The sequence below is a fragment of the Callospermophilus lateralis genome, chromosome 1, assembly GCF_048772815.1.
Source record: "Callospermophilus lateralis isolate mCalLat2 chromosome 1, mCalLat2.hap1, whole genome shotgun sequence".
Classification (NCBI taxonomy): domain Eukaryota; kingdom Metazoa; phylum Chordata; class Mammalia; order Rodentia; family Sciuridae; genus Callospermophilus; species Callospermophilus lateralis.
In genome coordinates this window covers 180696025-180718002 of record NC_135305.1, presented here as the reverse complement: position 1 = coordinate 180718002, position 21978 = coordinate 180696025, and the positions used below count along the sequence as shown (strand labels likewise).

Sequence of the window (21978 nt, the reverse complement as noted above, 5' to 3'; positions counted from 1 at the left end):
TTTCTCTCCTTTCCCTCCCACCTCATGTCTCTGTTTAATGTTAATCTTTTCCTCTTGCTCTTCCTCCCTGCTCTGTTCTTAGTTGCTCTCATTATATCAAAGAAGACATTTGGCATTTGTTTTTTAAGGATTGGCTAGCTTCACTTAGCATAATCTGCTCTAATGCCATCCATTTCCCTGCAAATTCCATGATTTTGTCATTTTTAGTGCTGCGTAATACTCCATTGTGTATAAATGCCACATTTTTTTTATCCATTCATCTATTGAAGGGCATCTGGGTTGGTTCCACAGTCTAGCTATTGTGAATTGTGCTGCTATGAACATCGATGTGGCAGTATCCTTGTAGTACGCTCTTTTAAGGTCTTCAGGGAATAGTCCGAGAAGGGCAATGGCTGGGTCAAATGGTGGTTCCATTCCCAGCTTTCCCAGGAATCTCCATACTGCTTTCCAAATTGGCCTTACCAATTTGCAGTCCCACCAGCAATGTACAAGAGTACCCTTTTCCCCACATCCTCGCCAGCACTTGTTGTTGTTTGACTTCATAATGGCTGCTAATCTTACTGGAGTGAGATGGTATCTTAGGGTGGTTTTGATTTGCATTTCTCTGACTGCTAGAGATGGTGAGCATTTTTTCATGTTCTTGTTGATTGATTGTATGTCCTCCTCTAAGAAGTGTCTGTTCAGGTCTTTGGCCCATTTGTTGATTGGGTTATTTGTTATCTTATTGTTTAATTTTTTGAGTTCTTTGTATGCTCTGGATATTAGGGCTCTATCTGAAGTGTGAGGAGTAAAAATTTGTTCCCAGGATGTAGGCTCCCTATTTACCTCTCTTATTGTTTCTCTTGCTGAGAAAGAACTTTTTAGTTTGAGTAAGTCCCATTTGTTGATTCTAGTTATTAACTCTTGTGCTATAGGCGTCCTATTAAGGAATTTGGAGCCTGAACCCACAATATGTAGATCAGAGTCAACTTTTTCTTCTATCAGGCGCAGAGTCTCTGATTTGATATCAAGCTCTTTGATTCATTTTGAGTTAACTTTTGTGCATGGCAAGAGAAAGGGATTCAGTTTCATTTTGTTGCATATGGATTTCCAGTTTTCCCAGCACCATTTGTTGAAGATGCTATCCTTCCTCCATTGCATGCTTTTAGCCCCTTTATCAAATATAAGAAAGTTGTAGTTTTGTGGATTGGTCTCTGTGTCCTCTATTCTGTACCATTGGTCCACCCGCCTGTTTTGGTACCAGTACCATGCTGTTTTTGTTACTATTGCTCTGTAATATAGTTTGAGATCTGGTATCGCTATACTGCCTGATTCACACTTCCTGCTTAGAATTGTTTTTGCTATTCTGGGTCTTTTGTTTTTCCATATGAATTTCATGATTGCTTTATCTATTTCTACAAGAAATGCCATTGGGATTTTGATTGGCATTGCATTGAATCTATAGAGAACTTTTGGTCATATCGCCATTTTGATGATGTTAGTTCTTCCTATCCATGAACAGAGTTTATTTTTCCATCTTCTAAGGTCTTCTTCTATTTCTCTCTTTAGGGTTCTGTAGTTTTCATTATATAAATCTTTCACCTCTTTTGTTAGGTTGATTCCCAAGTATTTTATTTTTTTTGAGGATATTGTGAATGGGGTGGTTGTCCTCATTTCCATTTCAGAAGATTTGTCACTGATATACAGGAATGTCTTTGATTTATGCATGTTGATTTTATATCCTGCCACTTTGCTGAATTCATTTATTAGCTCTAGTAGTCTCTTTGTAGACCCTTTTGGGTCTGTTAGGTATAGTATCATATCATCTGCAAATAGTGATAATTTAAGTTCTTCTTTTCCTATTTTTATGCCTTTAATTTCTTTTGTCTGTCTAATTGCTCTGGCTAGTATTTCGAGAACTAAGTTGAATAAAAGTGGTGAGAGAGGGCATCCCTGTCTTGTTCCAGTTTTTAGAGGCAGTGCCTTCAGTTTTTCTCCATTCAGGATGATGCTAGCCTGAGGCGTAGCATATATAGCTTTTACAATGTTGAGGTAAGTTACTGTTATCCCTAGTTTTTCTAGTGTTTTGAAATAAGGGATGCTGTACTTTGTTGAGTGCTTTTTCTGCATCTATCGAGATGATCATGTGGTTCTTATCTTTAAGTCTATTGATATGGTGAATAACATTTATTGATTTCTGTATATTGAACCAGCCTTGGTCCCAGGGATGAATCCTACTTGATCATGGTGCACAATTTTTTTGATATGCTTTTGTATTCGATTCGCCAGGATTTTATTGAGGATTTTTGCATCTAAGTTCATTAGAGATATTGGTCTGTAGTTTTCTTTCTTTGAAATGTCTTTGTCTGGTTTCGCAATCAGGGCGATGTTGGCCTCATAGAATGAATTTGGAAGAGCTCCTTCTTTTTCTATTTCCTGAAATAACTTGAAAAGTATTGGTATTAATTCTTCTTTGAAGGTTTTGAAAAACTCCACTGTATATCCATCCAGTCCAGGGCTTTTCTTGGTTGGTAGTCTTTTGATGGCTTCTTCTATTTCCTCCTTTGTTGGCTTTAAAGCTAAAAACGTTGTTTTTATTCTTGGGACTTTTATCAAACTGAGCTTTCAACTTTTACTCAAAAGGTTAAACATTTGTTTTAATAATTGGTGACATTTCTGCCGTGCACAGTGGCACACTCCTGTAAGCCCAGTGGCTCAAGAGGCTGAGGCAGAAGGATCACAAGTTCAAAGCTAGCCTCAAAAACTTAGCAAGGCTCTAAAGCAAAATAGTAAGACCCTGTCTCTAAATAAAATATTGAAAAGGGTGGGGGTATGTCCCAGTGATTAAGCACTACTGGGTTCAATTCTTGGTACCAAGAAGAAAAAAACATATATATTGATGACATTTCCCAAGAAAAATCACCTCTATTTTTCTTTTTTTTTTTTTCCTTAGTTCTTTAAAGGATTGGCTTCTTCTGGTGCTTGGGCTTGCTTTGATGAATTTAATCGAATTGAGTTGGAGGTGTTGTCAGTGGTAGCTCAACAGATCCTTTGCATTCAGAGAGCCATTCAACAGAAGTTGGAAGTGTTTGTTTTTGAAGGGACAGAACTTAAGCTCAATCCAAACTGTTTTGTCGCTATTACCATGAATCCTGGCTATGCAGGGCGTTCTGAATTGCCAGACAACCTTAAGGTAATATTTGTAAGTTTGTTAATCACAAATAATAGCACAATATTCAAAATATTAAAATTATTCCCATGTATCTGTCATTTCCATTTTGACTCCATTTGATATAAGGTATGCTTCTAAAAATTTTTTTAGACATACAAAAGATACTAAGCACATAAACTATAATTATTTTTTCAGTAGCACTTTAATATTTTTATGAAAATGTGTTGCTATGGGGGAATAAACTTGAATATCAACACATTTTCTTTGAATGCTTATAACTAGTTTTTAAAATGGCTTATATTATGTAAATATTTCATTTATTATACACTCCAGGTTCTTTTTAGAACAGTGGCTATGATGGTTCCAAACTATGCCCTTATAGCAGAAATTTCCCTCTACTCCTATGGATTTTTGAATGCAAAACCTCTGTCTGTGAAGATAGTAATGACTTACAGACTTTGCTCAGAGCAGCTCTCATCGCAATTTCATTATGACTATGGAATGCGAGCAGTAAAAGCAGTTTTAGTGGCTGCTGGAAACCTAAAACTAAAATATCCAAATGAAAATGAAGATATATTGGTAAGTATTAAATATTTATATACATCTAAATATACTGTGAAATTTTCAGTAGAAAAGTTTTTTAGTGAGATCAGTCAGGAACTATGCAGAGCAAGTAAGACAGGTGTTGCTTCAAGTCTTTCTATGTGGGGTTGAAATTATAGTTTTGGGTTATGTTTTTTATTATTTATATGAATACAGGATCTTTTGGCTTGATAAGCATAGAATTATTTTTATTTTTTTCACTGTGGGAATTCCATGGAGAAATTTAAAATAAACTTTTGGTTAGAGGGATGGAATGGAACAATAAATGTAGGCAATTAACTTATTTTGTCCTTTTTTGTGATTTTAGCTTCTTCGATCAATTAAAGATGTGAATGAACCAAAGTTTCTGTCACATGACATACCTTTATTTAATGGCATAACTAGTGACTTATTTCCTGGTGTTAAACTTCCTGAAGCTGACTATAATGTAAGTAAACCTATGTGAATGACTTGCTTTGCACAACAAATTCAACTGATTACTCAATTGTTCACAGAGTTTTATTAAAGTAATGAAATTACTCTGTTTGGAGGATAGTAGTCTATTTAACCACTTTAATTAGGATTAGTAGATTTTGTTACCTTCTGTTATATGTTACCAGGTTTAACATGTTTAAAATTTAAGTCAAAGGTAATGTTCTTTTTAAGAGAATAAATATTTAATTTCCTATCTTAAGATTAATAATACCTTCTAGCATACATACTATAATACTTAGTGTTGTGTATATATATATATTTTTTTTTTAAAAATTTTTAGTTGTAAATGGACACAATACTTTATTTTGTTTATGTATTTTTATATGGTGCTGGGATCAAACCCAGGGCCTCACACTTGCTAGGCAAGTGCTCTATCACTGAACCACAACCCCAACCCTTTGTTGTATATTTTTTTAATGCAGAAATGAAAGTAGTAAAACACCCTGTAGTTAACATAGTAAGGGTTTATTTCTCAAGTTTAACTAATGTACTGACCTTTTTCCTAAAGGAAGCAATCTTCCCCTCTACCAGATAAATGGTAATGATGGGTTGTGATGGACTTGTTAATTAGTTTGTTAACTATCACACAATTATGTATTTATATCAATCATCATGTTGTATATCTTGAATTATATCAAATTTTATTTTCTTAAGCTTTAAATTTTAGTTGAATAATAATAATTGCTTATATTTATGGTGTTGTTTTGATACATTTATACACTGTGAGATCACCAATTCAAATAAATTTGTGTATTCATCACCTTGTATTTTTATCATTTCTTTGTGGTGAGAACATTTAAAACCCTCTCTTAGATATTTTGAAATATACAATACATTATTATTAACTATAATCATCTTGCTGTGTAATAGCACATCAGAATTTATTCCTCCTAGTCAACTTTGACTTTTCTTTCCCTCTCCACCTGCTCCTGCCCTCAGGCACTAGTAACCACCAATTTAACTCTCTACTTCTATGAGTTTGACTTTTTTAGATTCTACAAATAAGGGAGAGCATATGGTATATGCCTCTCTGTACCTGGCTTATTTCACTTAACATAATGTCTTCTAGGCTCATCCATGTTTTCATGAATGACAGTTTCCTGTTTTTTTAAGGCTGAATAATATTCCATTGTGTTAATATACCATGTTTTAAAAAACTATTCTCTTACATAGTTTCCATATCTTGGCTATTATGAATAATGATGCAATGAACATGGGAGTACAGACATCTTTTAAGTATAATTGATTTCAATTCCTTCAGCTATATCCAATAGTGGGATTGCTTGATCATATGGTAGATCTATTTTTAAATTTTTGAGGAAGTATCATACTGTTTTCCAAAATGGATGTGCTACTTTAAAATACTTCCAATAGTGTTTGAGTTCCCCCTTTTCCATGTTCTCGCCAATATTTTGTGTGTTTTTTATAATAGTCAATCTAAAAGGTATGAGGCGATAGCTCCTTCTGGTCCTAGTTTGCATTTCTCTGATAACTAGAGATGTTGAGTATTTTTACAAAATTTTAAATTAAAACTAAAATTTTTTAAAATATCTGTAGGCTATTTCTAAGTCTTCTTTTGAGAAAATTCTATTCAATTTCTGTGCTCATTATTAAATGGGTTTTTCCTTTTGTTTTTGAATATTTAGGGTAGTAGCTCCTATCCAATGTATAATTTCTAAGTATTTCTTTCCCTTTCCATGACTTGTGTCCTATTTTTTTAATATTTATTTTTTAGTTTTAGGTGGACACAGCATCTTTATTTTTATGTGCTGCTGAGAATCGAACCCAGTGCCTCACGCATGCTAAGTGAGTGTGGTACCATTTGAGCCACATCTCTAGCCCTACTTGTGTCCTCTTCTGCTTGAAGAAGTTTCTAAATGTGATGAAATTCCATTTTTCTATTTTTGTTTTCATTGCCTGTGCTTTCAGGGTCAGATCTAAGAAATTTCTGCCTAGGCCAATTGTCATTGGGCTTTCCGCCCTATATTTTCTTCTACTTGTTTTGTATGTTTCAGATTTTACATTTAGGTTTTCAATTCATTTTGAGTTGATCCTTATATAGTGGATGATGTAAGGTTTCATTTTCATTCTTTTGATGTATATAGCCAGTTGTACTAACACCATTTATTGAAAAGTGTGTATTCTTGGTCCCCTTGTCAAAGTCAATTGACTATAGGCATATGCATTTATTTCTGGGTTCTCTTTCCTATCCCAGTGGACAAATAACAAGACCATGATGTTTTGATTTCCATAGCTTTGTAATTTGTTTTAAATCCAGTACCCAATTTTGTTCTTTTTGGTCTACATTGCTCTGGCTATTTGGGTATGAATTTCAGGATTTTTTTTTCTATTTTTATAAGAACAAAATTGGAATTTTAATAATGACTTACCTTTCATCTGAAGATCATTTTGAATAGTACGGACATTTTGACAGTGTTAATTCTTACAATGTATGAACATTGGCCATCTTTTTATTCATTTATATCATCTTCAATTTCTTTCATCAATGTTTTATATGTTCAATATACAGATATCTCACTCACATGGTAAAATTTACTCAAAAAGTCAACTCAGAATGGATCAAAAACCTAAGAATTACACCATAAACTATGCAATTCCTAGACAAAAATATAGGGCCAATATTCCAACATATAGGAACAGGCAGCACCTTTCTCCATTAGGGTCCCTAAGACTCAGGAAATACTGCCAAAAGTTAATAAATGGTATAGTGTCAAATTTAAAAGCTTCTGCACAGTGAAGGAAACAAATAAGAATGTGAAGAGAAAACCTACAGAATGGGAGAAAATCTTTGCTAGCTACTCTTCTGACAGAGGATTAAGAACATATAAAGAACTCAGAAAATTTAACTCCAAAGGAACAACCCAATTAACAAATAGGCTAATTAATTAAACAGACACTTCTCAAAAGAATAAGTACAAATGGTCAATAAATATATGAAAAAAATGTTCAACATCATTAGCAATTAGAAAAATGCAAATCAAAACTACACTGAGATTTTATCTCACTCCAGTTAGAATGCAGTAGTCAAGAATAAAAAACTAATAAATTCTGGAAAGGTTGTAGAGAAAAAAAAAACACTTTCGTACTCTTGGTAAGGTTGTAAATTAGTACAACCACTATGAAAAGCAGTGTGGATGTTCCTCAAAAGGCTAGGAATGGAACCACCATATGACCCTCTATAGCACTCTTTGGTATTTATTCAAAAGAATTAAAGTCAGCATAATATAGAGACACATGCATACTCATGTTTATAGCAACACAATTCACAAACTATGGAACCAGCCTAGAATGTCCATCAATGGATAAAAGGATAAAGAAAATTGATATATATACCTCATGGTGTTTCATTCAGCCATAAAGAAGAATAAAATTATGGCATTTGTAGGAAATTTGAGAACATTATGGTAAGTGAAAGAAGCCAAGTTCAGAAAGTCAAAGGTCAAATATTTTCTCTCATTTTTGGGAGTTAGAGAGGAAGAAGGAAAAGAAAAGTAGATGGAGTGTTTCATGAAAAATGAAGGGAGATTGGTAGAGAACAGGAAAGGAGCCAGGGGGAAGGAGGAGGAGAAAGGAGTAATACTGGAGAATGAGATAGGCCCAATTATATTGTTATATTATCTGCATGTACAAATATGTATGTTATCACTAATCCTACCATTATGTAAAAGTATAATGCATCAATAAATATAATGAAATGTATTTAGCAGTAATTTTTTCTTTTACTATTTCACTTACTATTTTAAATGAAGCTTTTAAATTTTTTAAAAACTTTATTTTATTTATTTATTTTGTATGTGGTTCTGAAGATTGAACCCAGTGCCTCACCCATGTTAGGCAAGTGCTGTTTCTACCACTGAGCTACAGCCCCAGCCCCAAAACTTTAAAATTTATAATCAAATTTTTTAAATGTTTAAGAATATCACTGATTTTTTTTTGGTTTTGAGAAACATCTTAATACTTTAATACTTTGGGAAAATGAAGATTTAAAAAAAGCATGCATTTTCATCTTTACTAAAGATAAAAGGAACACCACTGATTTTTATACGTTGATTTTATATCATGAAACTTTACTGAATGGGTTTATTAATTATGATATTCTTGGTATGGTCTTTAGGATTTTCTATATATGAGATCATGGCATCAGGAAACACAATTTCACTTCATTTTTTCTTATTGAGATGTCTTTTGTTTATCTTTCTAAATAACTCTGGTTGGGTCTTCCAGTACTATATTGAATAAAAGTGGTGAATGTGGGCATCCTTATCTTATTACTGATCTTAGAGGAAAAGTCTTCAACTTTTCACTGTTGAGTATAATGTTAGCTATCAGTTTGTCATATGTAGCCTTTATTGTAAGGAGGAACATTCCTTCATTCCTTTTCTACCTTATTTGTTGAGTCTTAAAGAATTTGAATTTTTCAAATGCCTTTTCTTGATCTATTGAGATCATCTTATGGTTTCTGCCCTTCATTCTGTTAATATGGTGATATTATTGATTGTCATATGTTGAGACAGCCTTGCTTTTCAGAGAGAATTCTCACTTGATCATGGTGAATGTACTGCATTAATGTATAGTTGAATATGGTTTTCTAGTTTTTGTTAAAAATTTATGATTATCAATATATTGACTTATACTTTAGTTTTCTTGTAGTATCTTTGTCTCATTTTGGTCAGAGTGATACCAGCTTTGTGAAATGAGTTTGCAAATGTTCCCTACTCCTTAATTTTTACAGAAAATAATTTGAGAAGGATTTGTTGTTAATTTTTCCTTAAATGGTGAGAATTTAGCCATGAAACTATCTCGTCCTGGGCTTTTCTTTGATGGGAAGCTGTTATACATTATTGCTCTGTTTAAATTTCTAATTTATTCATGGTACAGCTTGGGTAGGTTATATGTTTCTAGGTTATTCAATTTTTTGTCATGTAATTGTTCACAGTTGCCTTCTTTGTATTTGTGTTAGAAGTTATATCTGTTCTTTCAATTTTTATTTTATTTGAATTTTCTCTTTTTAATATAGCTAAAATTTTTGTCTGTTTTATTTATTTATTTATGCTTAATTTTTACAATGTTGGGAATTGAACCTAGGACTTTGTTACATATAAAGCAAGCTTTGTATCATTGTATGGCTTTTTGAAAAACCAACTTAATCTTGTTGATATTTTATATATTTTTAAAGTATTTACTTGTTTATTTCTGCTACAATTTTTTGTTATTTCCTTTTTCCTTCTAACCCTGAGCTTAGTTTTAGTTTTTTTCTGTTCCTTCTCTCTTTCTCTTTCTTTTCTCTTTTCCTAAGGCATAACATTAGGCTTTTTTTTTTTTTTTTTGATACCAGGAATTGAAATCAGAGGGGCTTAACCATTCCAGCCCTATTTATTTTGAGACAAATTCACACTAAGTTGCTTAGGGTCTGACTAAATTGCTGAGCCTGGATTTGAATTTATGATCCTTCTGCCTCAGCTCCCTGAGCCTCAGGGATTAGAGACATGTTCCACTGGGCGCAGTTCTCCTTCTTTTGTTGCAAGTGTTTACTGCTATAAAGTTCCCTCTTAGACTTGCTTTTGCTGCATTCTAAGAGTTTGATTTGTTGTGTTTTCATTTTCATTTGTCTCAAGATATTTTTAAATTTATCCTTGAAGAATAATTGTTTAGGAACATATTGCTTAATTTATTTTTTTCCTAAATTTTTGATGCACTTTAATTATACATAATGGTTAGATTCATTATATCATATTTGTATATGCATACAATATAATATTGTTCAATTTCAATAAACATTTGTTAATTTTCCATGATTTATCTTGATTTTGATTTCTTTTTTTCATAACATTGTGGTTAGAAAAGATACTTGATATGATTTAAAATTTTTTTTGTTTTATTTTAATTAGTTACACATGACAGTACAATGATCTTGACATATCATACATTTGAATCAGATGGGGTATAATTTCTCATTTTTCTGAGTGTATAGGTTGCAGAATCACATTTGTCATGCAGTCATTTATATATATATTATATATATATATATATATATATATTATATATATATATATATATTTATATATTATACACACACACACACACACACACACACACACAGAGCAATAATAATGTCCATTTTATTTTGTTGTACTTCCTTTCCCCTTTCCTCTCCCCTCCCCTGGCTTCTCTCTACCCAATCTAATGTGACACACTTCTTTTTTTTTCTTTTTCCTCACATCATCATACATGTTTTCTGTATAATGATGAGGGTCTCCTTCCATCTTCCATGCAATTCCCCTTCTCCCTCCCTTTCCCTCCCACCTCTCTTCCCTATTTAGTGATAATCTTCTTCTCGTGCTCTTCCTCCCTACTCCATTTTGAGTCACCCCCCTTATATCAGAGAAGACATTCGGCATTTGTTTTTTAGGGATTGGCTAACTTCACTTAGCATAATATGCTCTAATGCTATCCATTTCCCTGCAAATGCCATGATCTTGTTATTTTTTAGTGCTGAGTAATATTCTGTTGTGTATATATGCCACATTTTTTTTATCCATTCATCCATTGAAGGGCATCTAGGTTGGTTCCACAGTCTAGCTATTGTGAATTGTGCTACTATAAACATTATGTGGCTGTGTCCCTGTGGTATGCTGTTTTAGGTCTTTTGAGTATAGTCTGAGAAGAAGAATATAGTTGGGTCAAATGGTGGTTCCATTCCTAGCTTTCCAAGGAATCTCCATATTGCTTTCCAAATTGGCTGCACCAATTTGAAGTCCCACCAGCAATGTATGAGTGTACTTTTTTCCCCACATCCTCACCAGCACTTGTTGTTGTTTGACTTCATAATGACTGCCATTCTTACTGGAGTGAGATGGTATCTTAGAGTAGTTTTAATTTGCATTTCTCTGATTGCTAGAGATGGTGAGCATTTTTTTGTGTATTTGTTGATTGATTGTATATCCTCCTCTGAGAAGTGTCTGTTCAGGTCCTTGGCCCATTTGTTGATTGGATTATTTGCTTTTTTGTTGTTTAACTTTTTGAGTTCTTTGTATACCCTAGAGATTAGAACTCTATCTGATGTGTGAGGGGTAAAAATTTGTTCCCAGGATGTAGGCTCCCTATTCACCTCACATATTATTTCTCTTGCTGAGAAAAACTTTTTTGTTTGAATTCGTCCCATTTGCTGATTCTTGGTTTTAACTCTTGTGCTATAGGTGTCTTTTTAAGGAATTTGGGGTCTGACCCCACATGATGGAGATTGGCACCAACTTTTTCTTCTGTGAGACACAGAGTCTCTGGTTTGATTCCTAGATCCTTGATCCATTTTGAGTTAACTTTTGTGCATGGTGAGAGAAAGGGATTCAATTTCATTATGTTGCATATGGATTTCCAGTTTTCCCAGCACCATTTTTTGAAAATTCTATTCTTTCTCCATTGCATGCTTTTAGCGTCTTTGTCTAATATAAGGTAGTTGTAATTTTGTGGGTTGGTCTCTGTGTTCTCTATTCTATGCATTGGTCTACTAGCCTGTTTTGGTGCCAGTACCATGCTGTTTTTGTTACTGTTGCTCTGTAGTATAGTTTAAGATCTGGTATAGCGATACCACCTGTTCCACTCTTCCTGCTTAGAATTGCTTTAGATAATTCTGGGTCTCTTATTTTTCCAGATGAATTTCATAATTGCTTTTTCTATTTCTGCGAGAAATGCCATTGGGATTTTGATTGGAATCACATTGAATCTGTAAAGTACTTTTGGTAATATGGCCATTTTTTTTTAAAGAGAGAGTGAGGAGAGAGAGAGAGAGAGAGAGAGAGAGAGAGAAAGAGAATTTTAATATTTTATTTCTTAGTTTTTGGCAGACACAACATCTTTGTTTGTATGTGGTGCTGAGGATTGAACCCGGGCCGCACGCATGCCAGACGGGCGCGCTACCACTTGAGCCACATCCCCAGCCCAATATGGCCATTTTAATAATATTAATTCTGCCTATCCATGAGCAAGGTATATCTTTCCATCTTCTAAGGTCTTCTTCTATTTCTCTCTTTAGGGTTCTGTAGTTTTCGTTGAATAGATCTTTCACCTCTTTTGTTAAGTTGATTCCCAAGTATTTTTTTTTTTTTGAGGATATTGTGAATGGGGTAGTTTTCCTCATTTCCATTTCAGAGGATTTGTCACTGATATACAGGAATGCCTTGATTTATGGGTGTTGATTTTATATCCTGCCACTTTGCTGAATTCATTTACTAGTTCTAGAAGTTCCTTGGTAGAACCTTTTGGGTCTGCTAAGTATAGGATCATATCATCAGCAAAAAGTGCTAGTTTAAGTTCTTTTTTCCTATAGTTATACTTTTAATTTCTTTCATCTGTCTAATTGCTCTGGCTAGTGCTTCCAGAACTATGTTGAATAGAAGCGGTGAGAGAGGGCATCCCTGTCTTGTTCCAGATTTTAGAGGGAATACCTTCAATTTTTCTCTGTTTAGAATGATGCTGGCCTGAGGCTTAGCGAAGATAGCTTTTACAATGTTGAGGTAAGTTCCTGTTATCCCTAGTTTTTCTAGTGTTTTGAACATAAAGGGATGCTGTATTTTGTCAAATGCTTTTTCTGCGTCTATCGAGATGATCATATGGTTCTTATCTTTAAGTCTATTGATGTGGTGAATTACATTTATTGATTTCCGCATATTGAACCAGCCTTGCATCCCAGGGATGAATCCCACTTGATCATGGTGCATGATCTCTTTGATATGTTTTGTATCCAATTTGCCAGAATTTTATTGAGGATTTTTGCATCTATATTCATTAGAGAAATTGGTCTGATGTTTTCTTTCTTTGAAGTGTCTTTGTCTGGTTTTGGAATCAGGGGGATGTTGGCCTCATAGAATGAATTTGGAAGTACTCCCTCTTTTTCTATTTCCTGAAAATAGATTGAAGAGTATTGGTATTAGTTCTTCTTTAAAGGTCTTTTAAAACTCTTATTTTTTAAAAAAATGATGATGGACCTTTATTTTGTTCATTTATTTATATGTGGTGCTGAGAATCAAACCCAGTACCTCACACTTGCTAGGCAAGCACTCTACCACTGAGCCACAACCCCAGCTCCCACTTGATATGATTTTGATCTTGTTAAATTTCTTAAGGCTTGTTTCGTAGCCTAATATGATCCATCCTGGAGAATGTTTTATGTGTATTGTTGCTATTGGATAGAATGTCCTATATATATCAGTTAGCTCTATTTGGTCTAAAGTATCATTCAGGTTTATTGTTTCCTTATTGATTTTCTGTTTGGATAATCTGTCCAATGTTGAAAGTGGGATATTGAAATCCCCTGCACATTGTGTTACAATCTGTGTCTCCCTTCAGATCTCTTAAAGTTTGCTTTATATAATTAGGTACCCTCATCTTGAGTGCATGTATATTTACAATTGTCATATCCTTTTGAGGAGTTGATCTCTTTACTACTGTTTACTGACCATCTTTGCCTTCTTTTACTGTTTTGAACTTAAAGCTTCTTTTGTCTCAAATAAGTATAGCTTACCTGCTCCTTTTTAATTTCTGTTTGCACAGAATATCCTTTTCATCCATTTACTTTCAGCCTATGAGTGTTCTTTAGGATAAAATATTAAAGCAAATATTTTGGTCTTGGCTTTTTGTTTGTTTTGTTTCTACTTTAATTCAGCCATTCTATACCTTCTGATTGAACAATTAAATCCATTTATATTCAAAGTAGTTATTGGTATATAAGGACTTACTCATACTATTTTGTTAATTGTTTTCTGGTTATTTTCTAAATCTGTTGTTTCTTTCATTTTGCCTTTCTTCCTTTGTGCTTTGATGACTTCCTGCAGTGGTATGGTTTGTGATCTTTTTATCTTTTGTGTATCTATTATAGACTTTTTCTTTTGCCAATATAATCTGCTGTTGAACTACCAAATTGAAATTTTCATTTTTCATTTTGTGTATCTATTATAGACTTTTTCTTTTGCCAATATAGTCTGCTGTTGAACTACCAAATTGAATTTTCGTTGAATTTTTCATTTCATTTTCATTTCAGCTCTGATTTCTCTTTGGTACTTTTTAGATACTTCTTTGTTGAAACTCTCAGTTTGTTCTTCCATTGCTTTCTTGAACTGAGTGAGCAAAGGGACCATTATTTTGAATTCCCTTTTGGATAAATCACATATATCTACTTAGGTCTGTTTCTTTCATTTGGAATGAATTCCCCTGTTTCTTCTTTGTTCTTGACACTCTGTATTGATTTATGTTCATTAAATAACTACCTCTTCCAATCTTGTCAGACTGTCCTTGTATAGGAGAAAGATCTTGCCAGACTTTCTGGTCAGAAATTTTAAGGTTCTGCTCAAATCTTTGTCTTCATTCAGATTGCTGTCTCTATTTTTGGTGGCTCCCAGAGGTTGGGATGTTTCATGTAATTCTTTGTCCTAAAACTGGGATGATAATAGTCATACCCTAGATGTTGTTGGAAGTGTTGGGATGTTGAATGTGTGTTCCAATTCCCTTTGTCTTCATGATGAAACTTTTTAAGTGTGGGTATTCACCTCCTACTGCCTTGTCACTAAGCCAAGACAGGATCTGTGGCAAATGCTGATCCAAGGAAATAGCTAATGGAAATGACTCCACTGTACGTCCAACTATTTATTTTCTGTGACTGAGGCCAATAATAAATGTAAATAGAGCTAGATTGTTAAGGAAATTGTTATGGAAATTGTGATACTTATTGTGTGGCCAAACTTATTCCAGGAAGAAAAAGTAAGCTTTGATTTATTTCTCGGGTGAGCCTGAAGGAAAGGGCTTAGGAAGCTGAGCTCTAACTTTGATTCCTGAAGGGCTTTTTTTTTTTTTTTTTTTTTTTAGCTCTCTGAAGCAAGTTAGTTAGGAGCTCAGATTGTTACATATAGCCACTGGAAGTGTGTGCTTTAAGCACCCTCTGAAAAGAAAAATGGGAATTGCATGTTCCTACTCCTTTTCTGCACTCCTCCAAGAGGGAAGTATTTGAAAACTTTAAAAAACCACATTTTTGTTTTATGATCTAGGGAGACTCATATATGTATAGTTCCTTTTATTCACAGAACTGAGGTTTAGGATGGAGTCCTTTGGGAGGTAGGTGTAAAAGTTGAGGGCATGTGATGTGTGACATAAACCCTTTCCAAGACAAAGCAGGGAGATGGTGTGTGTGTGTGTGTGTGTGTGTGTGTGTGTGTGTGTGTTACTGGGAACTGAACCCAGGGGTACTCTACCACTGAGCTACATACTCATTTTATTTTTTATTTTGGGACACATTCTTGCTAAGTGGCACCTGCCATTCTCCTACCTCAGCCTCCTGGGTAACTATTATTACAAGCATGCTCCACTAAACCCAGTGGCAGATGCATTTTTAAGGTATTTTCTCTGCACTGCTCCTGGAGGATAAAGTGAGATACTGTGACTTTTTTTCACTTGAACACTGAGAGTCCATTGTAAGATTATTAATTGTCCTAATTTCAGTATTGTTGTATTTCAAAGAGGCCTGAGAAAAGGGAGAGATTTAGGGAAACAGCCAGTCGGTAAGCAGTCAGAACAGACACAATATTCATTTAAATTTACCATTTTAGCAAGCTGCAGTGAGACCTCCTCATGATGGCTCCTGCCTCAGCTCTCTGCTTACCAATTAAGAAATACCTCATTTTGTCTTCTGAATGACTCTTGGCTTTAAATTTCTTTCTTTGAAGAATACTAATGTTAGATTATCCTAAAACAGCCCTAATGTTTGCTGTAGGATGTGATTCAGCAAATACAGCGAAGCTGCTTTTTCAAGGAGGTATTGATATCTTCTCTGAAGATTATTATAAATAGAACTCATTTACTTATGCTGTGGTTATAATATGCAAGCAGTTTTTGAATATACTAAAGAGAGACCTAAAAAGTCAGAAAATAGCAATCCAGAGAATGAGAGTTCTTGAGATGTACCTTTAATCAGTTTGTCTAATAAACCTGGTCCTGATGATTCCTATCCTACATCAGATCAGGATTAACATAAATTCGATAAAAAGAATATCCCAAAAGATAAAGGATAATTATGTGAACCTTTTCAGCAATCTAGGGAAAAAAGAAGCAAAACATGGCATTTTTGGGAAACCAGAAAATAGAATATTGTTTGACAACAGTAATTCTAATAGTCAAAATGAAAACATGGTTAAAATCACTTTGGTAAGATTAAGGGAAATCCTGAGCTTTTCTCATCCTTCCTTTTCATCACCTATCTCAAAGATTTCTACTAGTGATGGAATGGAGAAAGAGCTATTGCATAAATATCACATACTGCAGGATGAAATTGCCATGATAAGACTGAAAATAGAAAAAAAAATAGAACCAAGAAAAGGAAAAGAAATATCTTGAGGATTTTGAAGTTTTAAAAGAATTGTTGACCTTCAAAGGATAATCAAACTGAATGGAGAAACACAAAAACAGCATGCAAGTATATTGAACAGTGTCAAATTATAAAATCTGATATTACATCACTAAATTTTAAACTGAAGAACGAAAAACAAAACACACACACACACACACACACACACACAAACTAGAAACAGAAGTTGAATCATATTATGTCCGACTGACTGCTGCTTCACACCATCATGATGAAAGACAAAAAGATACCTAGAGTTTGCTTTCCAGAAAGTAAGAGTGCTTTAGTTCATAGAAGAAGATGATTTTTGATATATCTAAATTAAAACTTATTAATGAGAGTCCTTCCCAACACCTTTCTAAATCTGAAATAAAAATTAGTCCTGAAATTGAGCTCCACCATATAAGTGATGCTTTTAGAAAAAAGACTTTGGTTTTAGAATAGGTATAAGCAAACGTAATGCAAATACAATGCCAAATGAAGGAGATTGAACACAGGTATCAAAATGAGCAAAGTAAAATGAATAAGTACATCAAAAGCAAGAGTATACAGAGGATAGATTATCTCAACTGCAACTAAAAATACATTTGTTTGACAGCAATTAGATGACCTTCACAACAAAGTTGATAATACAGAAAGCAATAATTAATATTTATGACAAATTTCATTACATCTTAAAGAAACTTCAAGAGTGTTAATCACAGTCTCATTCTGGAAAACAGAAATAAGGAGTTAATTGATGATTAAAAGGAAAACTGATCAGTACAAAAAGGAAAGAGCAGAAAGAGAAGTGGTTGTAAGACAACTTCACCAAGAACTGGCTGATACCCTGAAAGAACACTCTCCATCAGAGACTTCACTGGAAGTTTCATCAGGTTATCACATTAATTTAGAAGATGAAACACAAGACTTAAAGAAGAAACTAAGTCAGATCACAAGTCTGACTTGCAGCAGGAGTTGGAGAAAGTACAGAGAACTAGGAAAAGCTACTGCTCAATTTGAATCTGGATCCTTTAGAGCTTCTCTAAAATCTACTAGTATGTCAGATCAGGATCTACTCTGGAAGTGTCCCAAGAGTATGTAGAGGTTTTGAAGAGAAAAATACATGATCACCTTTATTGGATAATTCATGTAACATTTAACTCTTTCCCATTAAATAAATGTATGATATGAAAACTTCATTGAAGGAAGATATAATTGTGTCATATATGTATGATGAATATTCAGAAAATACTTGAAACTGTTTCTTGGCATCTGTAACTAAATTTTAAGTGCAAACTAGTATTATTTTTACATATTCAAACTACCTAAATGTCAACAACACCCAAACAACCAACTTGTCATTAATATTTTTGTGAAGTGAACGACAATTTTAGTGATGACTTTTTTGTATTTTCCAATTTTTATCATTATGTATGGACCTAAAGATTTAATCAGATGTGATTTTGCTACACTGGTACTGTAGCCATTGTCAATGTTTTATTATATTGCAATCATTATAAAGCCCTCAAAAAAGGTTTGCCATTTTATGTATGAGAGGTTCATAGTGTCCCAAAACAGTTATGAGGATAACATCAAAGATTGCAAATACCATAACAGATTTAATAATAGTGAACATTTTGAAACATTGTGAACATTAAAAAAATATGACAGAGACATGAAGTGAGCATGTTCTGTTAGAAAAACGATGATGAGGGGCAGATCCAAGATGGCGGCCAGAGGGAGGCAGCATTCTGTGTTCTCCATGACCTGGGATTCAAGTAGTTAGAAAACAGCTTTTCTGCAAGTGATATTCCTTCCCCACCCCATCCCCACCCATACCTGTCCAGGGTTCCTGGCCTCAGAGTCAGAGTAGGTCCCACAGCTATTCCCCCACGCAGGACTACTGGGTACCAAGCAAGACCACCAGTAGTGGTGGCAGCAGCACCTGCGAAAAGAACTTTCAGCCACCCACCCAAGCAGAAATCACAGACGCCACTCCCATGGAATCCATCCGGAAGCCTCCCATGAGTAGGAACTCTGGCTGCCATCAGGGGTGGAACCCCAGCTACCAACGTGGGGCTCCTCCCATCACCATCATCTTTGGACTCTGCAGCAGCAGACATAGTCCCCTACGAGCAGTAGCTTGCCTGCACCCAGGAACTTCACACAGGCTCTAAAGTCAGCCAGACACTGCAAGCCACAGAGCTCATCTGAACTCATCATCCAACACCATCGCCCGGTCCCCCTCCACCCAACCCGACACCCCACTGCTGAAAGCAGGAGCCTCCATCTTGGGTCACCTTCATCACCATCTTCCAGGTACACAGTTTCTAACTCCCCACTCTCCCCAGCAGCCTCTAACTGGGCACAATGACACCCTGGTTACCTTTACCATCCTGAGGGTGGTGATACCAGCTAACAACAGATGACCCCACCTATTGGACGAGAAAGGAAGCAGGAAAGATATTGATCTCCAGTCAAAACAAGCCCTGGGCCTTCCTTCAAGATTTTTGTTTTTCTTTTCCTCTTTCTCTCTTTCCTTTCTTCCGCCCTCACATCCCCAACATATGTTAAACTAAGTACTTTGCATGAATTAGGATTTTTACACTGGGACATCTGAATAGTATATTACACTTGTGTTGTACATTATTTTTTACTTTTTAAATTTCTGCTATTTTAACCTTTTTAATTTTTCTTGATATATATGTGTGTTTGTTTTATGTACTCTATGTCTTCCCACTTGTTGAGAGCCACAGCCGAAGGGGCCCCAGCAAACTTTCAGACTGCCAGCTGATGAAACTTGTCTACCCCAAAATTACTTCCTCTCCTTTCTCCTGCTACTAATCTTCCTCTTTAGATTTCTCTTTCACACTTCCTAAGATATAGTAACTCTATCCTCACCTGCTACCTCATCAGCATATCATCCTACTCTTCACTCCAGTTCTTTGTCCACCATCAGAAACTGTAAACACTTTTACAAAACTGCCGAGTAGATAATAATTGAATTCACCATTTCTGTATATTGTGACCAAATTGTAAATTTATTAGCAAACATTTGTTTTTAGGGTGTATATTATTTATATTGGGATCTTATAACATTGTCCTTCACCTCAAAGAAGAGGTTTTGGATCCCAACAGGGGCACTATAAACCTATATGGTAAAAATGGTAATGTCTAGGACACACAGTGCTAGAAGGGACGGCACACAAGCAATATGAAAAGACAAGGGAAGAAAGTGCCCCAAACAAATCCAGATACCACATTATTAGAATCCATGGCAAGCCAGCAGAAGAAATTACAGAGAAGGAGTTCAGAATGTACATAATTAAAATGTCTTGGAAATTGAAGGATGATATAAGAGAGCAAATACAGGCAGTAAAAGATCATTTTGACAAAGAGCTACATAAACAAATACAGGAAGCAAAAGATTACTTCAATAGGGACATAGAGGTTGTAAAAAAAACAGGGAAAAAAAGGAAAACTAATCAAAGGAGAAACTAAGACAAGTTAAATACCAAAAATAAATAAAAATGGCTGGAAATGCAAATCATGTCTCAATGATAACCCTGAATGTTAATGGCCTAAACTCACCTAAACTCACTGGCAGATTGAATTTTTTTTTTTTAAAGAGAGAGTGAGAGAGGAGAGAGAGAGAGAGAGAATTTTTTTTTAATATTTATTTTTTAGTTATCGGCGAACACAACATCTTTGTTTGTAGGTGGTGCTGAGAATCGAACCCAGGCTGCACGCATGCCAGGCGAGCGCGCTACCACTTGAGCCACATCCCCAGCCCCAGATTGAATTTTTAAAAAAGACCCAACAGTATGCTGCCTCCAAGAGACTCATCTTGTAGGAAAAGACATCCACAAACTGAAGGTGAAAGTTTTGGAAAAATCATACCACTCACATAGACTGCAGAAGCAACCAGGGATTTTCATCCTCATATCAAATAAAGTAGATTACAAGCCAAAGTTAATCAAAAGGGATAAAGAAGGATATTTCATACTGCTTAAGGGAACAATTCATCAACAAAACATAACACTAATAAATTTATATGCACCCAACAATGGAGCATCTACATTCATCAAACATACTCTTCCCAGGTTCAAGAGTCAAATAGACAACAACACAGTAATTCTGGGTGACCTTAACACACCTCTTTCACCACTGGATAAATCTTCCAAACAAAAGCTGAATGAAGAAACTATAGAACTAAATAATACAAGCAATAAATTAGACTTAACTTACATATAAAGAATATTTCATCCTTCAGTGAACATGAATACACTTTCTTCTCTGCAGCACATGGATCCTTCTCTAAAATAGACCATATATTATGCCACAAAGCAACTCTTACCAAATATAAAAAAGTAGAGAAACTACCTTGCATTCTATCAGATAATAATGGAATGAAATTAGAAATCAGTGATAAAATAAAAAATAAAAGCTACCCAAAAACCTGAAGACTAAATAATATGCTACTGAATGAACAATGGGTTGCAAAAGACATCAAATAAATGACTTAACATTACATCTCAAAGCCCCAGAAAAAGACAAACAAATAAACGCCAAAACAGTAGAAGACAGGAAATAATTAAAATCAGAGCTGAAATCAATGAAATTGAAACAAAATAAACAATTGAAAGAATTGACAAAACAAAAAGTTGGTTCTTTGAAAAAAACAAAATTGACAAACCGTTAGTCATACCAATGAAGAGAAGGAGAGAGAAAACTCAGAATACTAACATACATGATGAAAAAGGAAATATCAAAACAGACAAAAAGAAATACAGAAGATAATTAGAAATTATTTTGAAAACTTGTTCTCCAATAAAATAGAAAATATCAAAGGCATGGACAAATTTCTAGAGTCATGTGAGTTGCCCAAATTGAATCAGGATGATATATACAATTTAAACAGATCAATTTCAAGTGAGGATAGAAGATGTCATCAGAAACCTACCAACCAAACAAAGTCCAGGACCGGATGGATACACAGCTGAGTTCTACAAGACCTTTAAAGAGGAATTAATACCAATACTCTCCAAGTTATTTCATGAAATATAGAAAAAATATAGAAAAAGAGGGAGAGCTTCCAAACTCATTCTGTGAGGCCAGTATCACCCTGTTCCAAAACTAGGCAAAGACACATCAAAGAAAGAAAATTTCAGAATAATATCTCTAATGAACATAGATGCAAAAATTCTCAATAAATTTCTGGCAAATCGAACACAAAAACATATCAGCAAGATAGTGCACAATGATCAAGTGGGGTTCATCCCACGGATGCAAGGTTTGTTCAACATATGGAAATTAATAAATGAAATTTATCATATCAGTAGAATTAAAGATAAGAACCATG

General features: G+C 34.5%; 1 protein-coding gene across 1 annotated transcript in view; it reads left to right on the top strand.

Moving 5' to 3' along the window:
- Dnah12 (dynein axonemal heavy chain 12) overlaps positions 1–21978 on the top strand; it is a 269851-nt gene that overhangs the window by 98279 nt on the left and 149594 nt on the right. The window contains exons 26-28 of the mRNA XM_076839530.1: positions 2933–3172; positions 3485–3730; positions 4062–4181. Coding sequence (XP_076695645.1) covers positions 2933–3172; positions 3485–3730; positions 4062–4181 — 606 coding nt within the window. The remainder of the gene's footprint in view (positions 1–2932; positions 3173–3484; positions 3731–4061; positions 4182–21978) is intronic.